This window comes from Mesoplodon bidens (genome assembly GCF_964165515.1).
Source record: "Mesoplodon bidens genome assembly, chromosome: 1".
Taxonomy (NCBI): Eukaryota; Metazoa; Chordata; class Mammalia; order Artiodactyla; family Ziphiidae; genus Mesoplodon; species Mesoplodon bidens.
The window spans coordinates 215,095,244-215,121,407 of NC_138176.1; the positions used below are offsets into that span (position 1 = coordinate 215,095,244).

Genomic DNA, 26,164 nt, shown 5'->3' on the forward strand with positions numbered 1-26,164 from the left:
GATTAAGTGCTCCAACCAGAAGACATAGCCTGGCTGAATGGATACAAAAACAAGACCCATATGTATTCTGTGTACAAGAGACCCACTTCATACATAGGGACACATACAGACTGAAAGTGAGAGGATGGAAGAAGATGTTCCATGCAAATGGAAATCAAACGAAAGCTGGAGTAGCAATTCTCACATCAGACAAAACAGACTTTAAAATAAAGACTATTACAAGAGACAAGGAAGGACACTACATAATGATCAAGGGATCAATCCAAGAAGAAGATATAACAATTGTAAATATTTATGCACCCAAAATAGGAGCACCTCAATACATAAGTCAAATACTAACAGCCATAAAAGGGGAAATTGACAATAACACAATCATAGTAGGGGACTTTAACATCCCACTTTCACCAATGGACAGATCATCCAAAAGGAAAATCAATAAGGAAACACAAGCTTTAAATGATACATTAAACAAGTGGACTTAATTGATATTTATAGGACATTCCATCCAAAAAAACAGTATACATTTTCTTCTCAAGTGTTTATGGAACATTCTCCAGGATAGATCATGTCTTGGGTCACAAATCAAGCCCTGGTAAATTTAAGAAAATTGAAATAATATCAAGTATCTTTTCCAACCACAGTGCTGTGAGATTAGATATCAATTACAGGAAAAAATCTGTAAAAAATGCACACACATGGAGGCTAAACAATACAGTACTAAATGACCAAGAGATCACTGAAGAAATCAAAGAGGAAATCAAAAAATACCTAGAAACAAATGACAATGAAAACACGATGACCCAAGACCTATGGGATGCAGCAAAAGCAGTTCTAAGAGGGAAGTTTATAGCAATACAGTCCCACCTCAAGAAAGAAGAAACATCTCAAATAAACAACCTAACCTTACACCTAAAGCAATTAAAGAAAGCAGAACCAAAAAACCCCAAAGTTAACAGAAGGAAAGAAATCATAAAGATCAGATCAGAAATGAATGAAAAAGACGTTAAGGAAACAATAGCAAAGATCAATAAAGCCAAAAGCTGGTACTTTGAGAAGATAAACAAAATTGATAACCATTAGCCAGACTCATCAGGAAAAAAAGGGACAAGTCTCAAAGAAATAGAAATGAAAAAGGAGAAGTAACAACTGACACTGTAGAAGTACAAAGGATCATGAGAGTTTACTACAAGCAACTATATGCCAGTAAAATGGACAACCTGGAAGAAATGGACAAATTCTTAGAAAAGCACAACCTTCCAAGACTGAACCAGGAGAAAATAGACAATATAAACTAACCAATAACAAGCCCTGAAATTGAAACTGTGATTTAAAATCTTCCAACAAACAAAAGCCCAGGACCAGATGGCTTCACAGGTGTATTCTATCAAATATTTAGAGAAGAGCTAACACCTATCCTTCTCAAAGTCTTCCAAAGTATAGCAGAGGTAGGAATACTCCCAAACTCATTCTACAAGGCCACCATCACCCTGATACCAAAACCAGACAAAGATGTCACAAAAAGAAAACTACAGGCCAATATCACTGATGAACATAGATGCAAAAAATCCTCAACAAAATACTAGCAAACAGAATCCAGCAGCACATTAAAAGGATCATACACCACAATGAAGTGGGGTTTATCCCAGGAATGCAAGGATTCTTCAATATATGCAAATCCATCAACGTGATACACCATATTAAAAAAATGAAGGATAAAAACCATATGATCATCTCAATAGATGCAGAAAAAGCTTTCAACAAAATTCAACCCCATTTACGATAAAAATCTTCCAGAAAGTAGGCCTAGAGGGAACTTACCACAACATAATAAAGGCCATATATGACAAACCCACAGCCAACATCGTTCTCAATGGTGAAAAATTGAAACCATTTCCACTAAGATCAGGAACAAGACAAGGTTGCCAACTCTCGCCACTATTATTCAACATAGTTTTGGAAGTTTTAGCCACAGCAGTCAGAGAAGAACAAGAAATAAATGGAATCCAAATCGGAAAAGAAGAGGTAAAACTGTCACTGTTTGCAGATGACATGATACTATACATAGAGAATCCTAAAGGTGCTACCAGAAAACTAGAACTAATCAATGAATTTGGTAAAGTAGCAGGATACAAAATTAATGCACAGAAATCTCTTGCATTCCTATACACTAATGATGAAAAATCTGAAAGAGAAATTAAGAAAACACTCCCATTTACCATTGCAACAAAAAGAGTAAAATACCTAGGAATAAACCTACCCAAGGAGACAAAAGACTTGTATGCAGAAAACTAGAAGATACTGATGAAAGAAATTAAAGATGATACAAACAGATGGAGAGATATACCATGTTCTTGGACTGGAAGGATCAACATTCTGAAAATGACTATACTACCCAAAATAATCTACAGATTCAATGCAATCCCTATCAAACTACCAATGGCATTTTTCACAGAACTAGAACAAAAAATTTCACAATTTTTATGGAAACACAAAAGGCCCCAAATAGCCAAAGCAATCTTGGGAAGGAAAAATGGAGCCGGAGGAATCAGGCTCCCTGACTTCAGAATATACTACAAAGCTACAGTAATCAAGACAGTATGGTACTGGCACAAAAACAGAAATATAGATCAATAGAACAGGATAGAAAGCCCAAAGATATACCCATGCACATATGGTCACTTTATTTTTGATAAAGGAGGCAAGAATATACAATGGAGAAAAGACAGCCTCTTCAATAAGTGGTGCTGGGAAAACTGGACAGGTACATGTAAAAGAATGAAATTAGGACACTTCCTAACACCATACACAAAAATAAACTCAAAATGGATTAAAGACCTAAATGTAAGGCCAGACATTATAAAACTCTTAGAGGAAAACATAGGCAGAACACTCTATGACATAAATCACAGCAAGATCCTTTTTGACCCACCTCCTAGAGAAATGGAAATAAAAACAAAAATAAACAAATGGGACCTAATGAAACTTAAAAGCTTCTGCACAGCCAAGTAAACCATAAACAAGATGAAAAGATAACTCTTAGAATGGGAGAAAATATTTGCAAACGAAGCAACTGACAAAGGATTAATTTCCAAATTTTGCAAGCAGCTCATGCAGCTCAATATCAAAAAAACAAGCCATTCCAAATATGGGCAGGTGACCTAAATAGACATTTCCCCAAAGAATATGTACAGATTGCCAACAAACACATGAAAGGATGCTCAACATCACTAATCATTAGGGAAATGCAAATCAAAACTACAGTGAGGTATCACCTCACACCAGTCAGAATGGCCATCATCCAAAAAATCTACAAACAATAAATGCTGCAGACGTGTGGAGAAAAGGGAACCCTCTTGCACTGTTGGTGGGAATGTAAATTGATACAGCCACTATGGAGAACAATATGGAGGTTCCTTAAAAAACTAAAAATAGGACTACCATATGACCTAGCAATCCCGCTACTGGTCATGTAACCTGAGAACACCAGAATTCAAAACAAGTCACGTACCACAATGTTCACTGCAACTCTATTTACAATAGCCAGGACATGGACGCAACCTAAGTGTCCATCGACAGATGAATGGATAAAGAAGATGTGGCACATATATACAATGGAATATCACTCAGCCATAAAAAGAAATGAAATTGAGTTATTTGTAGTGAGGTGGATGGACCTAGAGACTCTCATACAGAGTGAAGTCAGAAAGAGAAAAACAAATACCGTATGCTAACACATATATGGAATGTAAAAAAAAAAAATTGGTTCTGAAGAACCTAGGGGCAGGACAGGAATAAAGACGCAGATGTAGAGAATGGAGTTGAGGACACAGGGAGGGGGAAGTGTAAGCTGGGACGAAGTGAGAGAGTGGCATGGACACATATACACTACCAAATGTAAAGCAGATAGCTAGTGGAAAGCAGTCACATAGCACAGGGAGATCAGCTCAGTGCTTTGTGACCACCTAGAGGGGTGGGATAGGGAGAGTAGGAGAGAGACGCGAGAGGTAGGGTATGTGGGGATATATGTATATGTACAGCTGATTCACTTTGTTATAAAGCAGAAACTAACACACCATTGTAAAGCAATTATACTCCAATAAAGATGTTTAAAAAAATAAAAATAATAAAAAAAGAATGCAGGGCAGGAAAAAAAAGTTATCAAATGATGTTACTGTGAAACCCATATATTCTTACCTGTAACATTTTCATCTTACAACAGGTTATTTCTCTGAAAGATTGAGCCTAAAGCAAGATTCTCTGATTCTAACATATCTCCATTCATCCCATTTTTTATTTCTCAGAATACAAGAAATGTCTGTAAGATATTTTCTCTGTACTTGTATCGAAGCCAAATGTGAGGACATAGCTATCTCCTGCTTCTCAAAGGCAGCAGAGAAAATGAAAAGGGAAGCCTGCAGTCATTGTTGCTGAATCCCACCTGTTTTCTCTGCCCCAACCTCACTGTTTCCATTAGCACTCCTCTGTCGGTATCCATACAGCTATGGTATGGTTTTATAATGTCTTGTCTGTGCTTTCAAAGGCCATTGGTGCAGTTTTGCCCATCTCTTCTTTGGGGACTGAGAGTGGGCCTTCTGTTTCCTCGTAACTTGGACAATAGCCAATACAGTATGGCCAACTGGACAGACAGCCTGGCTCCCTGCGACCTGACCTGAGGGCCAGAAATACTGAGGAGACAGAACTGGGCAACTGGGGATTCGTGCACCCCATAAAGAGACATCTGTTGCTCCTACCCTCTAGTCAAACTGAACGATCCAGTGTTTCCCAAACACAGCCTGTGCTTTCCCACGTCCACATTTGATTATGTTACTTTGCCTATGATGCCCTGCCCCTGCTTGTCAATATTTTATCATCTTTCAAAGATGTCTCCAGTGCCAGCCACCACCCTGAGATTTGTGCGTTTCTTGCAAAATTTTGTCAGCTGTCTCCCCTATGAATCTCTATGGCTCTTGATTCATTGCCCTCTTAGGTAACTTGACACATTCTTTCTTGTATACACTTGTTTACTTATTTCCCTATTGTTTGGGCCCTCTAATAAGAGACATTAAGCTGTATAACCTTGGACAACTTATTTAACCCCACTAAGTTTTTTTTGGCTCATTAAATGAGGATTACAATAGTAAACCTATTTCATAAAACCGTTTTGAGAGTAAAATAAATTAACTTAAGTACAGAACTTAGACCAGTATCTAGTACATTGTAAATGTTATGTAAGTTATTATTTTTAATAATAATATCAATACTATTGTACCTATCATATGTATTATAAATATGTATGTGGATGTCTGTGTTTTTAAAGAGAAACAACTTACCCTTCATTATATTCCCATTGCCTAATCTAGTTCTGATGTTTAGTAAGCTCTGAATTAATGTTTTTAAATAAGTAAAGGAAAAAATAAAGCCCTGTTGCCATTGTTGCAATTCTCTAGAGATTGAATTCTGCCTAAACTGAGATGACATTGCTTTAGTATGATGAATTTCTAAGCAATTCAATGTTTTAGTGAGGAACATATCTTTTTAAAACTTCAAAATGTCCTCAAACACAGGGTATAATATGTAATTTTTTATTCATTCACTTAGCTCAGCTGTTAATAAATGCAAATCTCAGATAAAGTAACTCAATCCTTATCTTACTGTTTTAACTACATGATCCATAACAATGTAAAGTGGTTCAAATATCTAAACAGAATGCTAATATGTAACGCTAGAAAGTTAGTTGACCTAGTGATTCAATAATTATATTTGTACGTGCTAACTCATTGTTGGTTTCTATAGATTTTTATCCTAAATAGTTTCATTGGCACTTGCAAACAAAATGAGTAACATTAAATCCACTATCTATTTGCGTGTGAATTTCTTTTTAATTTTTAATGGACTTATTTTTTAGAGCAGTTTTAGGTTTACAACAAAACTGAGAGCAAGGTACAGAAATATTCCATATATCCCTGCTTCTACACATACATACACTCTCCCCCATTATCAACATCACTCACGAAAATGGTACCTTTTTTTTACCGAGGGTGAACCTAATTTGATACATCATAATCACCCAGCATCCATAGTGTACCTTAGGTTTCCTACAGTCTTGGGGTTGTACATTCCATGGGTTTGGACAAAAGTATAATAACCTATATCCAAGATGAGAATATAATACCAAGTATTTTCATTGCCCTAAAAATCTCTGTGTTCTGATTATTCATCTCTCTCCCCACCCCACCCTTGGCAACCACTGATCTGTTTATTGTCTCCATAGTTTTGCTTTTTCCAGAATGTCATATAGTTGGAATCATACAGAATGTAACCCTTTCAGATTGACTTCTTTCAGTAATATGCATATAAGTTTCCTCCATGTCTCTTCATGGCTTAATAGCTTATGTCTTTTTAGCACTGAATAATATTCTATTTTCTGGATGTACCACATTTTATTTACTCATGCACCTACTGAAGGACATCTTGGTTGCTTCCAAGTTTGGGCAATAATGAATAAAACTGCTATATGTGCAGGATTTTGTGTGGACATAAGTTTTCAACTTCCTCGGGCAAATACCAATGAGTGACATTGCTGGATTGTATGGTAACATGAGTATGTTTACCTTTGTAAGAAGCTGCCAAACTGTCTTCCAAAGTGGCTGTACCATTTTGCATTCCTATCAGCAAAGGTAGAGTTCTTGTTTCTCCACATAATTGTCAGCATTCGGTGTTGCTAGTGTTCCAGATTTTGGCCATTCTAATAGGTGTGTAGTATTATCTCATTGTTGTTTTAATTTGCATTTCCTGGATAACATACGGAAAAGATGTGAACCATTTTCTCCTGTGCCTGTTTTCCACCTGCATATCTTCTTTGGTGAGGTGTCTGTTAAAATCTTTGGCCCATTTTTTAATTGGTTTATTTTCTTATTGAATTTTAAGAGTTCTTTGTATATTTTGGATAACAGACTTTTATCAGATGTATCTTTTGCAAATATTTTCTCCCAGTCTGTGGCTTGTCTTCTGTTTCTCTTGATTTTGTCTTTTGCAAAGTAGAAGTTTTTAATTTTAATGAAGTTCAGGTTATCAACTATTCTTTTCATGGATCATGCCTTTGGTGTTATATCAAAAAGGTATCACCATGCCCAAAATCATCTAAGTTTTTCCTGTTATCTTCTGTGAGTTTTATAATTTTGCATTTTACTTTCAGGTCTATGATCCATTTGGGGTTAACTTTTGTGAAGGGTATAAAGTCTGTGTCTAGACTCACGCTCTGCATGTGGATTCCCATTTGTTCCAGTACCGTTGGTTGAAGAGACTCTGTTTGCTCCATTGTATTGCCTTTGTTGCTTTGTCAAAGATGAGTTCACCATATGTATAGGGAAATTTATCTTTAATTTAAGGAGCTATTTTAAACTTTATATATTCTACTGTGAAACCATTCTTCAGGCAAATGTCATGGCCTGCTATTTGGAATTGAAAACTGTCTACATTAAAAACCAGAAAAATCTTTCTCAAAAGATACGTAAAGCTGAAGATAAACTGCATTAGACAAATTTATCTAAACTTCATGTAAGGTTACACACTCATGGAGTTACTTCTAGTGAAAATGGATATTAGACACACCCCGATTTCCATTAGACTAGCCCTGATTTCCTTTAGACTATGAATTTGAAGATTAGGAATTATTTTCACAAGTGACTGGAATCTGCCAAGTAAATCAGTGGAAGCTTGAAAATTCTAAGCTATTACCTCACAAGACAGTTTGCAATTCTCAGTGGTAGAATGAAGTGGGATGAGGCTCTTTTTACAGTAATTATAGAATATAAACAGCAGCACCCTTAGTGTTTTGATTGGGGACCCCACAAAATAAAATTTATTTCAAGTTAAAAGCTTTCAGATTTCTGGGCTAAAGAAAATGATGTTTTTCTCCCAAAGTGAACTTACTGGTTTTATTGATTCTCTTCTATTTTGATTTTACATGCTGGCATAGGGGAAATACATTTCTTTAATATATAACAGTGTTGTTTTTCCTACCACAGAAGTTTTCCATTTTATTTTACCTTAAATGCATGGCAAATTTACTTTCAACAGGTTTGTTATATTTTTAACTTATCAAATCTATTCTTCTACAGCTTTGGGTTGTTTTTGGTACATAAAAATATATTTTTGTCTAATTTTCCTTAAATAGATCTATATTTAGGTAAGATGTAAGTGTCCATCCTGCCAACGTACTCATCAAAATTAAGTGGAATGATAAAGATCTTCTGATAAATGATTCAAATGGAATCTAGTAAATTGAGAGGGGTGAAAATGGCTTTTAATAAGCCAAATTATTTATTGAGGGTACATATGTGTCTCCCAGGTTTCTCTGATTATGAGATACTGCTCTGCTACTAAATAATATTGATAGTGTTGCTAGTTAAATTCCACAGTTTAAGTGTAAAACTGTAAAATGGGGATACTTAAGAGTATTATGGTGTGCTGCAGTATATCAAAAATAATATTAAATCCACATATATAAAATAAGTATTAACACTTTTATCTCTAGTGACTTTTCCCCATAAGAACAGCCTCTTCTGAATTGTAACCTGCCTTTTATTTGCCATCCCACCATGTCTTCATTAATTTATGATTCACCTTTTCTGACTGTTGATCTTTCATGTTTTAAATTCTCTGATCAATAGAATTGACTCTTCTAATTCTGTATTTTAAGCTAGAGATTATTCCAGCCATATAAATTCCTACTGGGGATAGATTTACAACAGTATAAGCTTTAAGAATCTTTATATTTAATTTGTTCAAAAAACACTTATTTTGTGATAGTAATAATATAAACTAAAAGGGTCTTTTGTCTCATTTGTCAAATAACACTTATTATCTAGCAACTGAAGAGTATAATCTTTGTGGGAAATTGCTGAGTCTCTAAGTGGTGTTTTATGTTTGCTTCTGGCTTAAATTTCAGAAACCACTTGCTTTTCTGTTTTTAGATAAATGACATGTGCAACAACTGTGATGATGACAATGCTAACCTTTTATTACTCAGATTGGATTTTTCCATTTCGTTCTCTTTGACCCTCACTCAAGTTATCAAAGGCTCAGAAAAAAAGAAAAAAAAAGGTGGCTGTTAGTAATAGTCAACATAAATGTAAACCCAGCTATCTCTTCACTGACTCCTATCTGCCAACTTAGAAACATGCAAATGTATCAATTATTTAGTTTCTATTTAGTTTTGCTCCAAATAAAAGCATGTTTTTTAAATGTGATTTAATTGGAGTATTTAAAACACTGTAATTATTTATACTTTTAACATAGTGGTATTTTGTGTTTCCTCTACAGAATTTTACCTTTTTTTTATCTTATGATTTTGAAACTAAAACCAATTTGAAGATTTTAGAATTGTCAGTAGCAAAGCTTTACACCAGTGTCTGTTATATGCTATTATTCTTATTATAGGAATAGAAGATCAGAGTTAAGGTAATTAATGCAGCAGTCAGGTTCAGGGTTCATTAAAGCCAAGTTCTTCAATCAGTTCTTGACTACTCAACTTGTTTGTACTCTGTATCTCATCCATGGCCAATTTCTCCTTCCCTGCTCTTGGTACACCCAGGAAGAAACACCCTTCTGAATTAGCACCTGTCCTCCCTCACATCATTTTATGCTGAAAGAAGGCAAACTAATTTTAACATTAGTCTAAAAAAGTCTTCATTGTAATATGAACATTGTAAAATCAAATAAAAGTCATTTGGGAATTAAACACAGTAGAATCATTTGAGAGGCCCCTCTCCTCACCAACCCAACTCTTAGGGTGTATTACATATCATAGCCTGTGGAAATGCTGCCCCAGGAGAATTTCAATCTACAGCTTACACAACCATACCCAGAAGCCTTGATTAGTCTCCATTAGCTTAATTGGTCTGCTATTGATCCATCATCACATCCATCTTGTGATTCCTCACACTTGAAAACAGAGATAATTTTTTAAATCATTATAAACTACAAAGACCACTATTTAGAGATCTTTATTTTCATTCTTTACATTCCAGCTTGAACACAACTGACCTTTATTCAATATTAGAATTGAACATAAAGTTTGATGCAAACATAATTTAGTAATATGAAAAAATAGGGCAACACAAAAATTCATCCTGTACTAAAATAATGATCTTAATGAAGATGATACAGATAACAGTTGTTGAGTACTTTCTATGTGCCAAGTTCTATAATAAGTATTTGATATGTATTTTCTCATTTAGTTTTCACAATAACCCTGAGAGGTAAGGTATCTTTATGCTTATTTTTACATCTAGAGAGACCAAGAGAGAAGACTATACTTAAACTCATGTAAATAGTAAATACGAGAGTAACATTTGAATCCAGATCTGTGTGACAATACATCTGGACTCAAAATCTTAACCTATATAACCTACATGTATTTTTAGATGGACTGGTTAACAGCAATATCAATCATCATCATCACCATCATCTGGAGATATCTCCAACACACCATAATTGGAGTAAAATAAACAAACATTGACTCCACTCTTTCTATCGAACTTCACAAAAATAATCCCCAAAATTCACCTATTTCTTTAATTGGGCAGCTTTGCTCTTTTGCCTTCTGTATATGGCTTAATCAATCTTGGTTTTGCTTGCACCATTCTCTTTACCAGGAACATCCACATCTTTCTTCTTCCATCAATTCATTTACTGTTTATCCATCTATGAGCTCAACCAGCACACATTAGCTGCTAAGGACTAGATTCAAAATTTACCTCTCAAAGTCTACCCATCCTTCAAATTCTAGCTCAAGTTATTCCACCTAGAATGATTTCATTCCTTTCATCTCCTATTACACCCTTTAGTCAAACCAAACACTTCAGGGACTACAATTGTTTCTTTCAAGCATTTTACTTATATTTTCCTTGCTAAATATCCTGGGAACATATTATATGTTACATATTTTGTATACCCCCGGAAACTTGCATAGCATTAGGCACATAGAAAACATTTAATAAATTTTGATTGACCAAGGTTAGGAATAGTTCTACATGCTTGAAAATGTTAGATGACATGTCTAGACTACACACTAGGAATTTGCCAGGGCTGAGTTGTTGCACGTTTTCATAAAGTCAACTCTACCAGAAACTCATTCCTCTTCAAACATGTTTTAGTTGAGCTCTGAATACCATTCTGACATTGAGGAAGGTTAATTAAGAATGATTCTCTGCCTCTTACTTTTGACCTTCGATTTGTGTGATTACACCCTCCTAATTTTCTCTGACATTTTTCTCTGTCTGTTTTTCTTTCTTGTACCAAACCTCTTCTTTCTGCTGTCTCTTCTCCATCTAACTTCATTTCTAAATAGTGGACATAAGTATATGGTTTTTGTTTTCAGAGTATTGTTCAGAAGCACCTAATACCCAATTAATCCATTTGACTTCATGGCAACTTGTTTTAAATCTTTTCAATTGTTAGCAAAGAATATTGTAAAATTTGATTAAATGTAATTTATAGTTTGACATTCAATTGCTTATATCTAATCACTTTTTTGTTATAAAGTTAATTTGGACTTTGTACTTAGTTATTCCAAAATTCAATTCTATCAACCTGTTCTTCATTTTCTTTTCTTTTTTTTTTACATCTTTATTGGAGTATAATTGCTTTACAATAGTGTGTTAGTTTCTCCTTTATAACAAAGTGAATCAGTTATACATATACATATGTTCCCATATCTCTTCCCTCTTGCGTCTCCCTCCCTCCCACCCTTCCTATCCCACCCCTCTAGGTGGTCGCAAAAAACCAAGCTGATCTCCCTGTGCTATGCGGCTGCTTCCCACTAGCTATCTGTTTTACATTTCATAGTGTATATATTTCCATGCCACTCTCACTTTGTCCCAGCTTACCCTTCCTCCTCCCCATATCCTCAAGTCCATTCTCTCTAGTAGGTCTGCGTTTTTATTGTCGTCTTGCCGCTAGCTTCTTCATGACCATTTTTTTTCTTTCTCAGATTCCATATATATGTGTTAGTGTACAATATTTGTTTTTTCTCTTTCTGACTTACTTCACTCTGTATGACAGACTCTAGGTCCATCCACCTCACTACAAATAACTCAATTTCATTTCTTTTTATGGCTGAGTAATATTCCATTGTATATATGTGCCACATCTTCTTTATCCATTCATCTGTCGATGGAAACGTAGGTTGCTTCCATGTCCTGGCTATTGTAAATACAGCTGCAATGAACATTGTGGTACATGACTCTTTTTGAATTATGGTTTTCTCAGGGTATATGCCCAGTAGTGGGATTGCTGGGTCGTATGGTAGTTCTATTTTTAGTTTTTTAAGGAACCTCGATACTGTTCTCCATAGTGGCTGTATCAATTTACATTCCCACCAACAGTGCAAGAGGGTTCCCTTTTCTCCACACCCTCTCCAGCATTTATTGTTTGTAGATATTTTGATGCTGGCCATTCTGACCTGTGTCAGGTGATACTTCATTGTGGTTCTGATTTGAATTTCTCTAATAATTTGTGATGTTGAGCATCTTTTCATGGGCTTTTTGGCCATCTGTATGTCTTCTTTGGAGAAATATCTATTTAGATCTTCTGCCCATTTTTGATTGGGTTATTTGTTTTTTTGATATTGAACTGCAGGAGCTGTTTTTGTATTTTGGAGATTAATCCCTTGTTGGTTGCTTTGTTTGCAAATATTTTCTCCCATTCTGAGGGTTGTCTTTTCATTTTGTTTATGGTTTCCTTTGCTGTGCAAAAGCTTTTAAATTTAATTAGATCCCATTTGTATATTTTTGTTTTTATTTCCATTACTCTAGGAGGTGGATCAAAAAAGATATTGCTGTGAATTATGTCAAAGAGTGTCCTGCCTATGTTTCCTCTAAGAGTTTTATAGTGTCCGGCCTTACATTTAGGTCTTTAATCCATTTTGAGTTTATTTTTGTGTATGGTGTTAGGGATTGTTCTAATTTCATTCTTTTACTTGGAGCTGTCCAGTTTTCCCAGCACCACTTATTGAACAGACTGTCTTTTCTCCATTGTATAATCTTGCCTCCTTTGTCATAGATGAGGTGACCATAGGTGCATGGGCTTATCTCTGGGCTTTCTATCCTGTTTTTGTGCCAGTACCATACTGTTTTGATTACTGTAGCTTTGTAGTATAGTCTGAAGTCAGGAAGCCTGATTCCTTCAGCTCTGTTTTTCTTTCTCAGGATTGCTTTGGCCATTCAGGGTCTTTTGTGCTTCCATAGAAATTGTAAAATGTTTTGTTCTAATTCTGTGCAAAATGCCATTGGTAATTTGATAGGGATTGTGTTAAATCTGTAGATTGCTTTGGGTACTGTAGTCATTTTCACAATATTGATTCTTCCAATCCAAGAACATGGTATATCTCTCCATTTGTTTGTGTCATCTTTGATTTCTTTCAACAGTATCTTATGGTTTTCTGAGTACAGGTCTTTTGCCTCCTTAAGTAGGTTTATTACTAGGTATTTTATTCTTTTTGATGTGATGGTAAATGGGATTGTTTCCTTGATTTCTCTTTCTGATCTTTCGTTCTTATTGTATAGGAATGCAAGACATTTCTGTGTATTAATTTCATATCCTGCAATCTTACCAAATGCATTGATGAGCTCTAGTAGTTTTCTGGTAGCATCTTCAGGATTCTCTATGTATAGCATCATGTCATCTGCAAACAGTGACAGTTTTACTTCTTCTCTTCTAATTTGGATTCCTTTTTTTTTTTTTTTCTTTTTGCGGTATGCGGGCCTCTCACTGTTGTGGCCTCTCCCGTTGCGGAGCACAGGCTCCGGACGCGCAGGCCCAGCGGCCATGGCTCACGGGCCCAGCCGCTCCGCGGCATATGGGATCCTCCCAGACCGGGGCACGAACCCATATCCCCTGCATCGGCAGGCGGACTCTCAACCACTGCGCCACCAGGGAGGCCCTGGATTCCTTTTATTTCTTTTTCTTCTCTGATTGTCATGGCCAGGAGTTCCAAAACTATGTTGAAAAGTAGTGGCGAGAGTGGACATCCTTGTCTTATTCCTGATCTTAGAGGAAATGCTTTCAGTTTTTCACCATTGAGAATGATGTTTGCTGTGGGTTTGTCGTATATGGCCTTTATTATGTTGAGGTATGTTCCCTCTATGCCCACTATCTCGAGATTTTTTATCATAAATTGGTGTTGAATTTTGTCAAAAGCTTTTTCTGCATCCATTGAGTTGATCATATGGTTTTTCTTCTTCAATTTGTTAATATGGTGTATCACATTGATTGATTTGCATATATTGAAGAATCCTTGCATCCCTGGGATAAATCCCACTTGATCATGGTGTATGATCCTTTTCATGTGTTGTTGTATTCTGTTTGCTAGTATTTTGTTGAGCATTTTTGTGTCTATGTTCATCAGTGATCTTGGTCTGTAATTTTCTTTTTTTGTGATACCTCGTCTGATTTTGGTTTCAGGGCGATGGCAGCCTCATAGAGTGAGCTTGGGAGTGTTCCTTCCTGTGCAATTTTTTTAAGAGTCTGAGAAGGATAGGTGTTAGCTCTTCTCTAAATGTTTGATAGAATTCGCCTGTGAAGCCATCTAGCCCTGGGCTTTTGTTTGTTGGAAGATTTTTAATCACAGTTTCAATTTCAGTGCTTGTAACTGGTCTGTTCATATTTTCTATTTCTTCCTGGTTCTGTCTTGGAAGACTGTACCTTTCTAAGCATTTGTCCATTTCTTCCAGGTTGTCCATTTTATTGGCATATAGTTGCTTGTAGTAATCTCTCATGATCCTTTGTGTTTCTGTGGTGTCAGTTGTAACTTCTCCTTTTTCATTTCTAATTTTTTTGATTTGAGTCTTCTCCCTCTTTTTCTTGATGAGTCTAGCTCAAGGTTTATCAATTTTGTTTATCTTCTCAAAGAACCAGCTTTTAGTTTTATGGATCTTTGCTTTTGTTTTCTTCGTTTCTATTTCTTTTAGTTATGCTCTGGTCTTTATGATTTCTTTCCTTCTACTAACTGGGTTTTGTTTGTTTTTCTTTCTCTAGGTGCTTTAGGTATAAGTTTAGGTTGTTTATTGAGATTTTTCTTGTTTCTTGAGGTAAGATTGTATTACTATAAACTTCCCTTTTAGAACTGCCTATGTTGCATCCCATAGGTTTTAGGTCATCGTGTTTTCATTGTCATTTGTTTCTAGGTATTTTTTATTTCCTCTTTGATTTCTTCAGTGATCCATTGGTTATTTAATAACATATTATTTAGCTTCCATGAGTTTGTGTTTTTTATAGTTTTTTTCCTGTAATTCATTTCTTTTTTTAATATTTATGTATTTTCTTTAGTTATTTTTTGGCTGCGTTGGGTCTTAGTTGTGGCACACAGGATCTTCGTTGAGACATGTGGGATCTTTCGTTGCAGCGCGCAGTCTTTTCGTAGCAGTGCTCAGGCTTCTCTCTAGTCGTGGTGCACACAGGCTTTTCTGTAGTTGTGGCACGCAGGCTCCACAGCACATGGGTTCTGTAGTGGTGGCATGTGGGCTCTCTCATTGAGGTGCGCAAGCTCAGTAGTTGTGGCGGGTGGGCTCAGTTGCCCTGTGGCATGTGAGATCTTAGCTCCCTGACCAGGGGTCGAACCTGCGTTCCCGCACTGGAAGGTGGATCCTCTACCACTGTACCACCAGGGAAATCCCTCCTGTAATTCATTTCTGATATCATAACGTTGTGGTCAGAAAAGATGCTTTATGCTACATTTTAAAACTAACTTGCTTGGAGAACTATATAAATTATTACAGTTTTTTTGTGGCACATGCTTTTAGCATTATATCAGTGTGTGAACAAGAAAATAAACTAGACATCCACAGATTCCTTTCAGATTTTGGATTCCATAATTTTAAATGAAGATAACTGTTTTTTTTACTTTTACAACTACAACCTTAACAAAGGAATGGGTTTTAATTTTATCATTCACATTTTAGTGAAAGATGGCTGAATTTAAACCAAGCATATGGCCCAATAAATGTGTTAGTACCTCACAAATGCAACCACAACCGTGATGGATTAAAAACAAACATAATCAAAATAGGACTAGAGTGTAGTTAAAAGTGTCAGGTGGGCTTCCCTGGTGGCGCAGTGGTTGAGAGTCCGCCTGCCGATGCAGGGGACATGGGTTCGTGCCCCTATCCCGGAAGATCCCACATGCCGTGGAGCGGCTGGGCCCGCGAGCCATGGCCGCGGAGCCTGTGTGTCCGGAGCCTGTGCTCCGCAACGGGAGAGGCCACAGCAGTGAGAGGCCCGCGTACAGCAAAAAAAAAAAAAAAAAAAAAAAAAAAAAAAAAAAAAAAAAGTGTCAGGTGCCCAAGCTTGAAGTTCACAACTCTAGTTAGAGCTGATGGGCAGAGACTAAGACCAGAAGCTGTCAGCACCAGGACTGGAGCCCTATGTGTCACCACTCAGGGAGATTGGCTTGAGGGTGGCCTCAGGTTGAGAGAAGAGCTGGGTGAACACACTGAATGAGTCGAGGTCAGAACAAGAGATGTTCCAGCTACAGAAGCCAACTCTCCAGAATCTTTCTGAAAGCTAAATTTTTTCAGATTTGTTTTCCTAAGTTTGAGGAAATAGGTTTCAATATTCCTGCTGTTTTTTTTCTCCCTTTTTACTAACTTTCAGATGAAACCATCACCTGTCCCCTTGGCACCTGTTCTTTTCACTGCACCAGATTGTTTTGTTGGTTACAATTAAAAACTTGAATTTCTCATTGTGTACAATGAGACTTCTAACCTTTGTCCACCTGGTTAAATTATCTTTTCATCACTTAATTTTTTATATTAAGATTCTGTCTTAAAAAATAGAGCATATATCCTTAGGTTGTTCTAACGAAACTTTGGTTCATGCTAAGGAAAATGTCCACTTTTTCCCCATCTGAGTTTAACTGCTGCACAACTATTTGATTCTTCCTCATTTCTCTTTCAATCACAGACAGAGTTCCTATTTAGTTTTTACATTCAGGATTCCATTTCCCATAATATAAAAAGAAACTTTCATGAGGAATTATATAAGTCTGCTTCTAGGCCATATTCCTGGATGGCCTAAGGAAAAACAAATTCTCTTAAAAGATGTCATGAAAACTAAGATATACTTTTACAGTATGACCTTGAAAATTTTTTTGAGACTTGTATGTTTGCTTTCATGCACAGCTTTTGTATAACTTTGTTCATTCTTAACATTTAGCAGGAAAGATCTTTATTATTTCAATTGGAATATTAATGCAGATTCTGAAGCCTAGTGCGTTCATTTTGGGTAATGAATAAAATATTACAAGGTCAATTTGTTACTCTTCAGAGACATATATATATGTCTCTGAACAGACTGTCATGTGCTTTAAAGCTGGTAAAATCATTTATAATCAACACTGTGGAAAGTTGGACAAAAGTTGGGCTAATTACAATATCTTCAGAAGCTCCTAAAAATATTTAGAAACCAACTGCCATGTGAAGATTGTTCACTCCCTTAAGATCAGAATATATGATTAATTGTACTGTACTAGATGCCAAAGCCATGTGGAGCTTTATATACCTCAGTCAACAAGAAGTTCTTTTATCTTTGATAAGGAATGATTTAAATTTTATCAAACATTGTGTGCTACAAGGACTATATACGGCCTAGAATATTACTCTGAGCATGTTCAGCTAATAGATTTTATTGTTTAAGCTGGATTTTTTTCATTTAGAGAAGTGGCAATCATGGCAAGTGTCAAGATAATTTTTTAATCCAATCTCCTCACCCAAAAAGCAAACAAATAAAACTTTCCCCTGGTTATTTCTTAATTTTACATTTCACCTGTAAGGATTGAGTTTATGGTAATGAAATAAATAAAATATTGTATTCTAATCATTTTATGATTTATTTCCCCTCCCAATAAAAATGGGATATTTTGGGGGCCTCCCTGGTGGCGCAGTGGTTGAGAGTCCGCCTGCCGATGCAGGGGATACGGGTTCGTGCCCCGGTCTGGGAGGATCCCATATGCCGCGGAGCGGCTGGGCCCGTGAGCCATGGCCGCTGAGCCTGCGTGTCTGGAGCCTGTGCTCCGCAACGGGAGAGGCCACAACAGTGAGAGGCCCGCGTACCGCAAAAAGAAAAAAAAAAAAAAAAAAAAATGTTAACAAAAAATGGGATATTTTTGGAGGTGTGAATTGTGTATCTTTTAAACTTTTAACTATTTACCTTAATTACTAATAGAGTATTTAGCACATAGTAGGCCTGCATAAATATTTGATAAATTAATGAATAAAGTCAGACTCTAGCCCCAGGTAAAGAAACTTATTAAAGAATTAAATATTTCTTCCTCTGATTCTTATCATCTCTGTTAGCTTGTAAATCATAGAGATGTTTTTAATAATAAAATCATACTGCCACACTCTGATCAGAAAGTTTATATTCCAGTTCTTTTTCTGTCAGAGCAGAATGTCCAAAGGCACACAGTTCAGAAGAATTAAGTTAAATAATTATTGGCTCATTATTGATGATTCCCGCATCAAATCAGTATGGTCACCGTGCTTGCTTAAGTGTGAATGACGAAAGGAATATCTAACATATGCAGATTACAGTTATTGAGCACTTACTATGTGGTAGATGTAATAATGCGTTTTGCTTACATTTTCTAATTTAACCTTCCCAGCAAATTGATAGTATAGATATTACTATCCATATTTTGCAGGATAGAATATTGAAATTTAGAGTAAAGTGCCCAATGTCACACAGCTAATAAATAATAGAACTATGATTTGTTCTTAGACTGACTTCAAAACCCATTCTCTGTCCACTGTACCACACAACAAAGTATTAAAGTGATTAGATGTCAGAGTGCCATCATACTTTTAAGCCATCATTGATTTCACCAGTTATTAATATATCATTAGATATAACACATTTTTCCAAAATAAATATGATTGTAAGTGTAAGGAATTCTAGTAAGACAATTTTTTTTAGTGTAAATATGTCAAAAGATCCTTTCATTCCTGAGAAAACAATTACTTTCTACATATCCTGATTATACAAAATATCAGTTTTACATAATATTTATGAAAGTGCCCAAATCAAATTTGGCTTTTTTTTTTTTTTTTTTTTTTTTTGCGGTACGTGGGCCTCTCCCCGTTGTGGCCTCTCTCATTGCGGAGCACAGGCTCTGGATGCGCAGGCTTAGCAGCCATGGCTCACGGGCCCAGCCGCTCCGCGGCATGTGGGATCCTCCCGGACCCGGGCACGAACCCATGTCCCCTGCATCAGCAGGCAGACTCTCAACCACTGTGCCACCAGGGAAGCCCCAAATTTGGCTATTTTTTAAATTTGGAAGCCATTTCCTTCAAGACATTTTTAGACTTGTGTGTTTGTTTGCACAAATGTCATAAAGCTTAAGGTATATATAACATAAAAATGATTCCATTATGTTTCAACCTCAGTATGTGACACACACACACCTCTACATACTTGCCCACAGACTCTTTATTAAGAGACTGATTTTGAACTCATAGTGTCTAGGCTTGTGAATAGTATAGCGGAAATTTTCACATAATTCCTGAAATCTTTGTAAAACATTCCTGTTATTCAACTAGTAAAAACTTCCTTGATGTGATTTTAAGGGTATTATGGATTTTTTAAAATGTATTCTTGATCTACCTTGTGAAATACAGAGGTCAGGCTAACTGAAAACAAAAAATGACCATATCAACAATGCTTTTAATACCAAAGCGTACAAATACCAAGCATATAAATACCAACCATCAATATCAAAGCATACAAATATCAACCAAATATCAATCTCCCTAGTAAAGTTAAGTGATTTTTTACATTAGCATTTAATTGAGTCCACAAAGGGGAAAATATAATTTAAATAGAAAATAATATGAAAAAGAGTATATATATTCTGTTATATAGATTATATATATATTCTTTGATTTCCACTGGAATCTTGAAAGTAAAATTTTCTTTAATATTTTTATAATGAGCCTGATGCAGAAGCTCATTTTCTTTTTTTTAATTGAAGTATAGTTGATTTACAATGTCGTGTTAGTTCCTGGTGTACAGAAAAGTAATTTAAAGGGACATTCCAAACGTAGAGCAGATGGACTAATCATTTCAATTTTATTAAGAACAAAAGTATACATCATTTGAATAATCACTTGGAGTTCATGGTAACGAAATGTGACCTATGTTAATGCAACCAAGCTCTGTCTCTTTCTCTGCATGCTTTTGTAAAAATAGAGCTGTCACTGGAGTTACTTCGCTTTCTCAGCAAACACCAATATGTTCCACTACTTTAGACCCCATGCCTCCTTCAGAGATTATAAGCAAACACTAGCAGTTCCAGAGGAAAAAGAGCGGGCTTCTATGCTTTCTTAGTAATTCTCCCTTCTAAGTGTAGTGGAACTGATTTCAGAAAGACAAACATAAATTCCCTTACTCAGTTTCCTTTTTCTTGTTAAAGATGGAAAATAAACCACTTTAAAATTTCACTGTCTTATACTGTATTATAATCCTTGATGTAATTAAGAATATCTTTTGAACTGGTAAAAGATACCAGAAATGTTCAAAGGAAGCAAAGCTCATGGTTTTTAAAAGAAATAGTTGCCTTCATTTTTATTCAGGAGTTATTTATTGTAAAAAATTCATAATTATTGCTGTGAATTTTAAAGTAATTTCAAAAAAGTTCCATTTAAAAAGCTCTTTATTGTAAATGTTATATTGTTCCAGTTACATTTTTAATACTGTGTCATTGAAAAAATTATAGATGGCCCAAATATAATAGCTAAGATATGTAAGGTATTAGCTGTCAATTTGGTATGTGTGAAAATGCAGATTTATTAAGATTAATACATATTATTGAAAATTACATTCTTTTTTGTCTTCAGATCCAAGAAGTTAGCAGAAATAATGAGGAAGAAAATGACTATGAAGAGGATATTACCTCATTTTCTACATGTTCTCCTAGTAAGTGTTCCTATATGTTATGTACATAAACAACATTTGTATTAAGGTATATGTGACTGATAAAGTAAAACTGAAGATAGCATAGAAAAGCATGGAGAGCATGGAAAGATGTTTAATTAACTGAATGACTTTTAGTGTATCATCTGGTAGAGATATTACTACATTATCTTGCTAATTTAAATATTTCTAATAAGTTCAGTGTTTAATAATCAAACCAGCAGTTTTTCCCACCCAAAGAGAATACACAAGTCAGGTTGATATAAACATTCTATTTGACAACTATATATTTTTTTTAAACAAAGTCACATTCTTATCAGACCTTGGTTTTCTCAGCTAGGAAATGAGAAGTTTGTATTAGGACTCTCTGTGCTCCCTGCTGGCTGTAATAGAATGTAATTCTATATTCTAGAAAACTAATTGAGAGTCTTCCTCCATGTACATAACGCTACCCATCATGCCTGTTTCCACTGGTATACAGCAGCTTGCTCACCATCTTCACCAGCAAGTCTGATAGGCGTTTCCCACCCAACATTTCCAAATCTGAAAACCCGAATTCCCACCACTCCCAAATCTACTCTACCCGCTGACTTCCCCATCTCAGTAAACGAAGACTCCTTCCTTGTTCAATTCAGTCCAAAAACTTCAGTCACCCTTTTTTACTTTCTGTCCTACCCCGTATCCAATTTGTCAGATAATACTGTGGACTGTACCTTCGCAAAACAGCCAGATTTTCCTCACCCTTTCATTGTTACTTACCCTAGTCCGTGCTGTCATCTGCTCTCCCCTGGCTTATTGCAATAGCACAGTGGCTCTCAATGAAGCATTATTTTCTAACCCCAACAGAGGATATTTGTCAATGAAGATTTTTTTTTTTTGGTCGTTATTTTGAGAAGGGAGTTTTGCTAGAAATACTGCTAAATATCCTGCAATGCACAGGATGTGCCCCATGAAACACAGGATTATCTTGCCAAAAATGCCAGTAGTATGCCGTTAAGAAACCCGGCAATAGCTTCCTCCCAATTCGCCCCTAGTATTCTATGCTTCAAAAAGGAACTAACCACTCTTCTGCTCCAAATTCTCCAGTACCTTCCCATGGTACTTGTAATCCTTATCATCACCTATAAGGCCCTAGATAATCCTGATGGTCCCATCTCTGACCACTCTCTCGCTTGTTCACAGCCACAGTGACATCTCACACATCAAGCAGGCTCTTGCCTCAGGTCATTTGCACTTTGAACAGTTCTCAGATGATGCTCCACTAAATGTTATTGACCACCAGTTTTTCAAATGATGGGCTGACCAGCAAAGCAAATAACATTAAACACAATGCCTTAACTAGCATACTTTGGCAAAATCGGTAAACTCTTCAAACACTATTGCAGAACACAAAATTATGCTAAATATTAATGTAATAAATTGATGCACTGTTTTGAAGTTATACATTTTATTATCTTTTTAATGACATAATGATTTGTTATAATTTTTAATGATAATGAAAGTGATGATAAAGGCCATCATTGATAATGACCATATATTTATCATGCCACTTAATCCTCTGAAGTACTACCTATAGTAAGAAGACATTATTTCAGTTATTGGTACAGCACAACCTCATTTCTACAGACAGTTTGGACCTGGAACTGTCTCATATACGAAACTCTGTGTGACTGGACCCAAGCCTCTGACTCTTCCGTTAGAGTGAGGGTGAAGCATAGAACACCCTAAGTCAGCAGATTTCCATTGTTATCACCATTGCTATGACGCTTGCTAAAACTCACTGACCAACCACATCTGACTCTCCAGGGCTGTCTTCCAGGTTTGGGCATATTTGACAAGGACCAAGGAGACTCTGTTGCTTGCTTAGACAGTGTTTATGTAAAATATAAACACCGAATACATAAACATAAGAGTCGCTACAAGTAATTGCCTGTAGCGTGAATGTAATTCTAAGCTGATGATCGATTTTCCCAGACTGAAATAGCGAAGCCCCTTTGCAAGCATCAGCAATGATTTCTTCTCAGCCTCTCCATCATTTACTCCATCAACATTTCTAGAGACTTCTGTATTTCAGGCTGTGTTTGGGGTTACAGCCAGAAAGCTGAATGAGGTCTGGGCAGAGATCTGTGCAAGAATGAAAGTCCACCTGCTCTACCCAGGCTGGTAATTAAAGAATCTTGGTTTGCAGTTCTAATACTGGCAGCTAGACGTTTCTTCTTTCTCACATGAAGAAAAGAGAGAAATTAAAAATAAAATTCATGTAGAAATATGTAGTACTGTCATGGGCATGATTTTCCCACATGACTAACTTTTCTCTCATTGCTGAAAAATGTCTACAGTGTAGCTCTTCAATTAAAAAAAGATTCCTCTTTGTACTCTGCCATTTGTCTTCTTTAGCTATATTTTAGTTTAGCGACACTTTAAAACAACAATTATTTGCTTTTCTATTGCACTCATGACAGCAATTCACATTTTCCCTCCAATACAGAGATTCCAAAGTTCATTTTAAATTTGTATGATTAGGGCCTCCCTGGTGGCGCAGTGGTTGAGAGTCCGCCTGCCGATGCAGGGGACACGGGTTCGTGCCCTGGTCTGGGAGGATCCCATATGCCGCGGAGCGGCTGGGCCCGTGAGCCGTGGCTGCTGAGCCTGCGCATCCGGAGCCTGTGCTCCGCAACGGGAGAGGCCACAACAGTGAGAGGCCCGCATACCGCAAAAAAAAAAAAAAAAAAAAAAAAATTTGTATGATTACTTTATTTAGAGCAGAATTTCTATAAAGAAAATATAAAGAAAAAAGTTTTAAGATTTAAAGTTACTGCATTATATTTTTTCTATTTTCTTCCTGAGTGGTTAGAGAGCATTTTACTGTGTACAGTATAAACACAAATAATGGAATCATGATTCTTAGAATGGAGGAAATTTGACTGAATCATTTGGTTAAGTTTCAGGATAGAAAAGATTTTTTGGTGAGAGAACTGAGCCTTAAAAATATTTACTTACTGTTGGTTATTTGGATGCCTTCCCCATCAAAAAATATTAACATTTTTCTCAAGTAATATTTTCAAGAATTAAGATGTCATCTGGTGATAAATATGTTAAAATAATAACTAAATAAAAATCACAGATTCTTTTTATTGCACTATTTACAGGCAAGTTAAGATTTTTGTTCCTTGCCTTTACCTTTTCCATCACTTACTTATTACTTATTAAGCTAGTTATATTGTTTTCTAATAAAAATATGGTAATGCAGTCATATATTGAATCTGATTAAATAACTCTAGAGAATCAGAATATTTTTATATACAGGTAGTATCAGAATATTATATATCATTATGTGTATGAGAGTGTCATAAACTGAGGTAGCAAGATATAATGGAGCTTTGTTTGGTAAATATTATAAAAGCCCAAGAATGACTGTTCACCAAAATTATGCATTTGTCAGCTTTCCCCTGTATCAGATCATAAAAGTTTAATTAGCATTACCCCCACTTCTGTACAAAGTTAGAAAATATGAAATGCCTCCAGATGGTGTGTTTACATGCAATCATACAATCTTCATCATAAGCAGCCATACGGAACCCAGTTCTCCGTCCTGAAAGCTGGCAGCCGTCCAGGCAGAGGGCAGAAAGAGCAGAGGTGAATGAAACGGCAGAGGAAGAAACAGAGCGTGAATCAGTCACGGAGGCCGAGCACCGCCCGCCGGAGGGTGACAGTGGGAGTGAGAACCAGTATGACGACTTGTACATGTTCATTCCTGGAGACAGCCCAGAAAATGATTCCCGAGGGCCCCTCGTGAGCAGCAGACCCCCTCTCCCTCCACCGCGACCTGTAACAGCTGCCTTCCAACTGGAAAAACCTCACTTCACATTACAAGGTAAGGTTAAGGTTAAAACAACAACTACAAAACTGACACGCTTACATAGCATATAGTGGCGAAGCCATACAAAGATTGACTTTTAAACCCCAGAGAAGCTTTCCTCCTGTTCTTTAATAACTAGGGCCTCAGAAATCAGGTAAGAGATGCCTCCCACTAACTCCTTCCTTTCTTCCTTCCTTCCTCCTTTCCTCTCTCCCTCTCTGCCCCCCCCCCACTTCACTATTCCTCGCTCCCATTCTTCCTCTCTCCCTCTCTCTTTTTCTTTCTTTGTTCTTCCAGGGAAAAAGTCTCATTACAAAACTTTCTGTAAGTAAAGAAATAAAACTTGGAAGGAGTCTGTAATTCTTCACATAAAACGAACCTCAAGCATCATGTGGAAAAGTAAGCAACAGCTTTGCTTTTAAAAAATACTCTCTCAGTTTTTCTGACAAAAGAGAAAGGCTAATGTGTTATAGATTTGAAAATGACCTTGGACACTTGATTCAGTTGGTAGCTGCAGGGGAAGCAAGTGGTAAAGGGTCTATCACATGCTGCATTGAGACCAAAGTCAAAAAAATCTGTCTTGCTCAAGTGGAAGAACAACCGTTAAATGGCTGTGACAGTGTTTCTTCCCAGATGCAGGAACTAAGGTGTGTCATGGGGTGGGTGGTGGGTGGGAGAGGAGGGCAGGGAACCCAGAGGAGCTTCCCTATGAGGCTTATCTGCCTGGAATGTTCAACAGCCTGACAGACTTCCATGCTCACTCCTAGAGTCACCAATTACCACCCACTTTATTGATCACTATTTCATCTTTACTTTCCAAATTCATAAAATGGTCTTACAAAGAAAATTTAATGAGAAGGATGAAGGAAATATCTATTATTAAAACCCCATTTGTTACTCTAGTTGTCAAGTCCTAAAAGGCTATATAAAGTCTATAAAGGCAGTTTTTAAAGTGAATTTTGAAGCTATGAAATTTAGCATTTGTCTCCTTGAAGGCCTTATCTCTATAAAAGTTCAAGTTGATTAACGTGAAACTTTGCTAAGATTATGCACTATATTTAGAGATGGAAAGTACTGCTTAATGGAAAGGATGGGAAGCCTAATGGTACTTCTCTGATTCATTCACCCATTCAGCAAACAGTTATTGATCACGTACTATGCCAACCTCTTACAGACTGTTGAGATAGATCAAGGAAGTAAGGTTATCAATACTGGGAGCGAGGGAGAGATGTAGCTTAGTAGTCCGCTGACAACAAAATTCTACTATATTTTTCTCACTTTTACAGATGTGGATAATTTTATATAATGATTAAAATTAATTATTAAGAAAGCAAAATT

The 26,164-nt window shown here is 36.3% G+C and overlaps 1 protein-coding gene across 7 annotated transcripts in view; it reads left to right on the plus strand.

Annotated features, from left to right (window-relative positions):
- BANK1 (B cell scaffold protein with ankyrin repeats 1) overlaps positions 1-26,164 on the plus strand; it is a 336,673-nt gene that overhangs the window by 256,002 nt on the left and 54,507 nt on the right. For 5 of the 7 annotated variants that reach the window (XM_081242858.1, XM_081242857.1, XM_081242853.1 and 2 more), the window contains exons 8-9: positions 20,892-20,970; positions 24,533-24,841. In XM_081242858.1, coding sequence (XP_081098984.1) covers positions 20,892-20,970; positions 24,533-24,841 — 388 coding nt within the window. The remainder of the gene's footprint in view (positions 1-20,891; positions 20,971-24,532; positions 24,842-26,164) is intronic. The other 2 variants (XM_081242855.1, XM_081242856.1) reach the window with 1 other exon arrangement.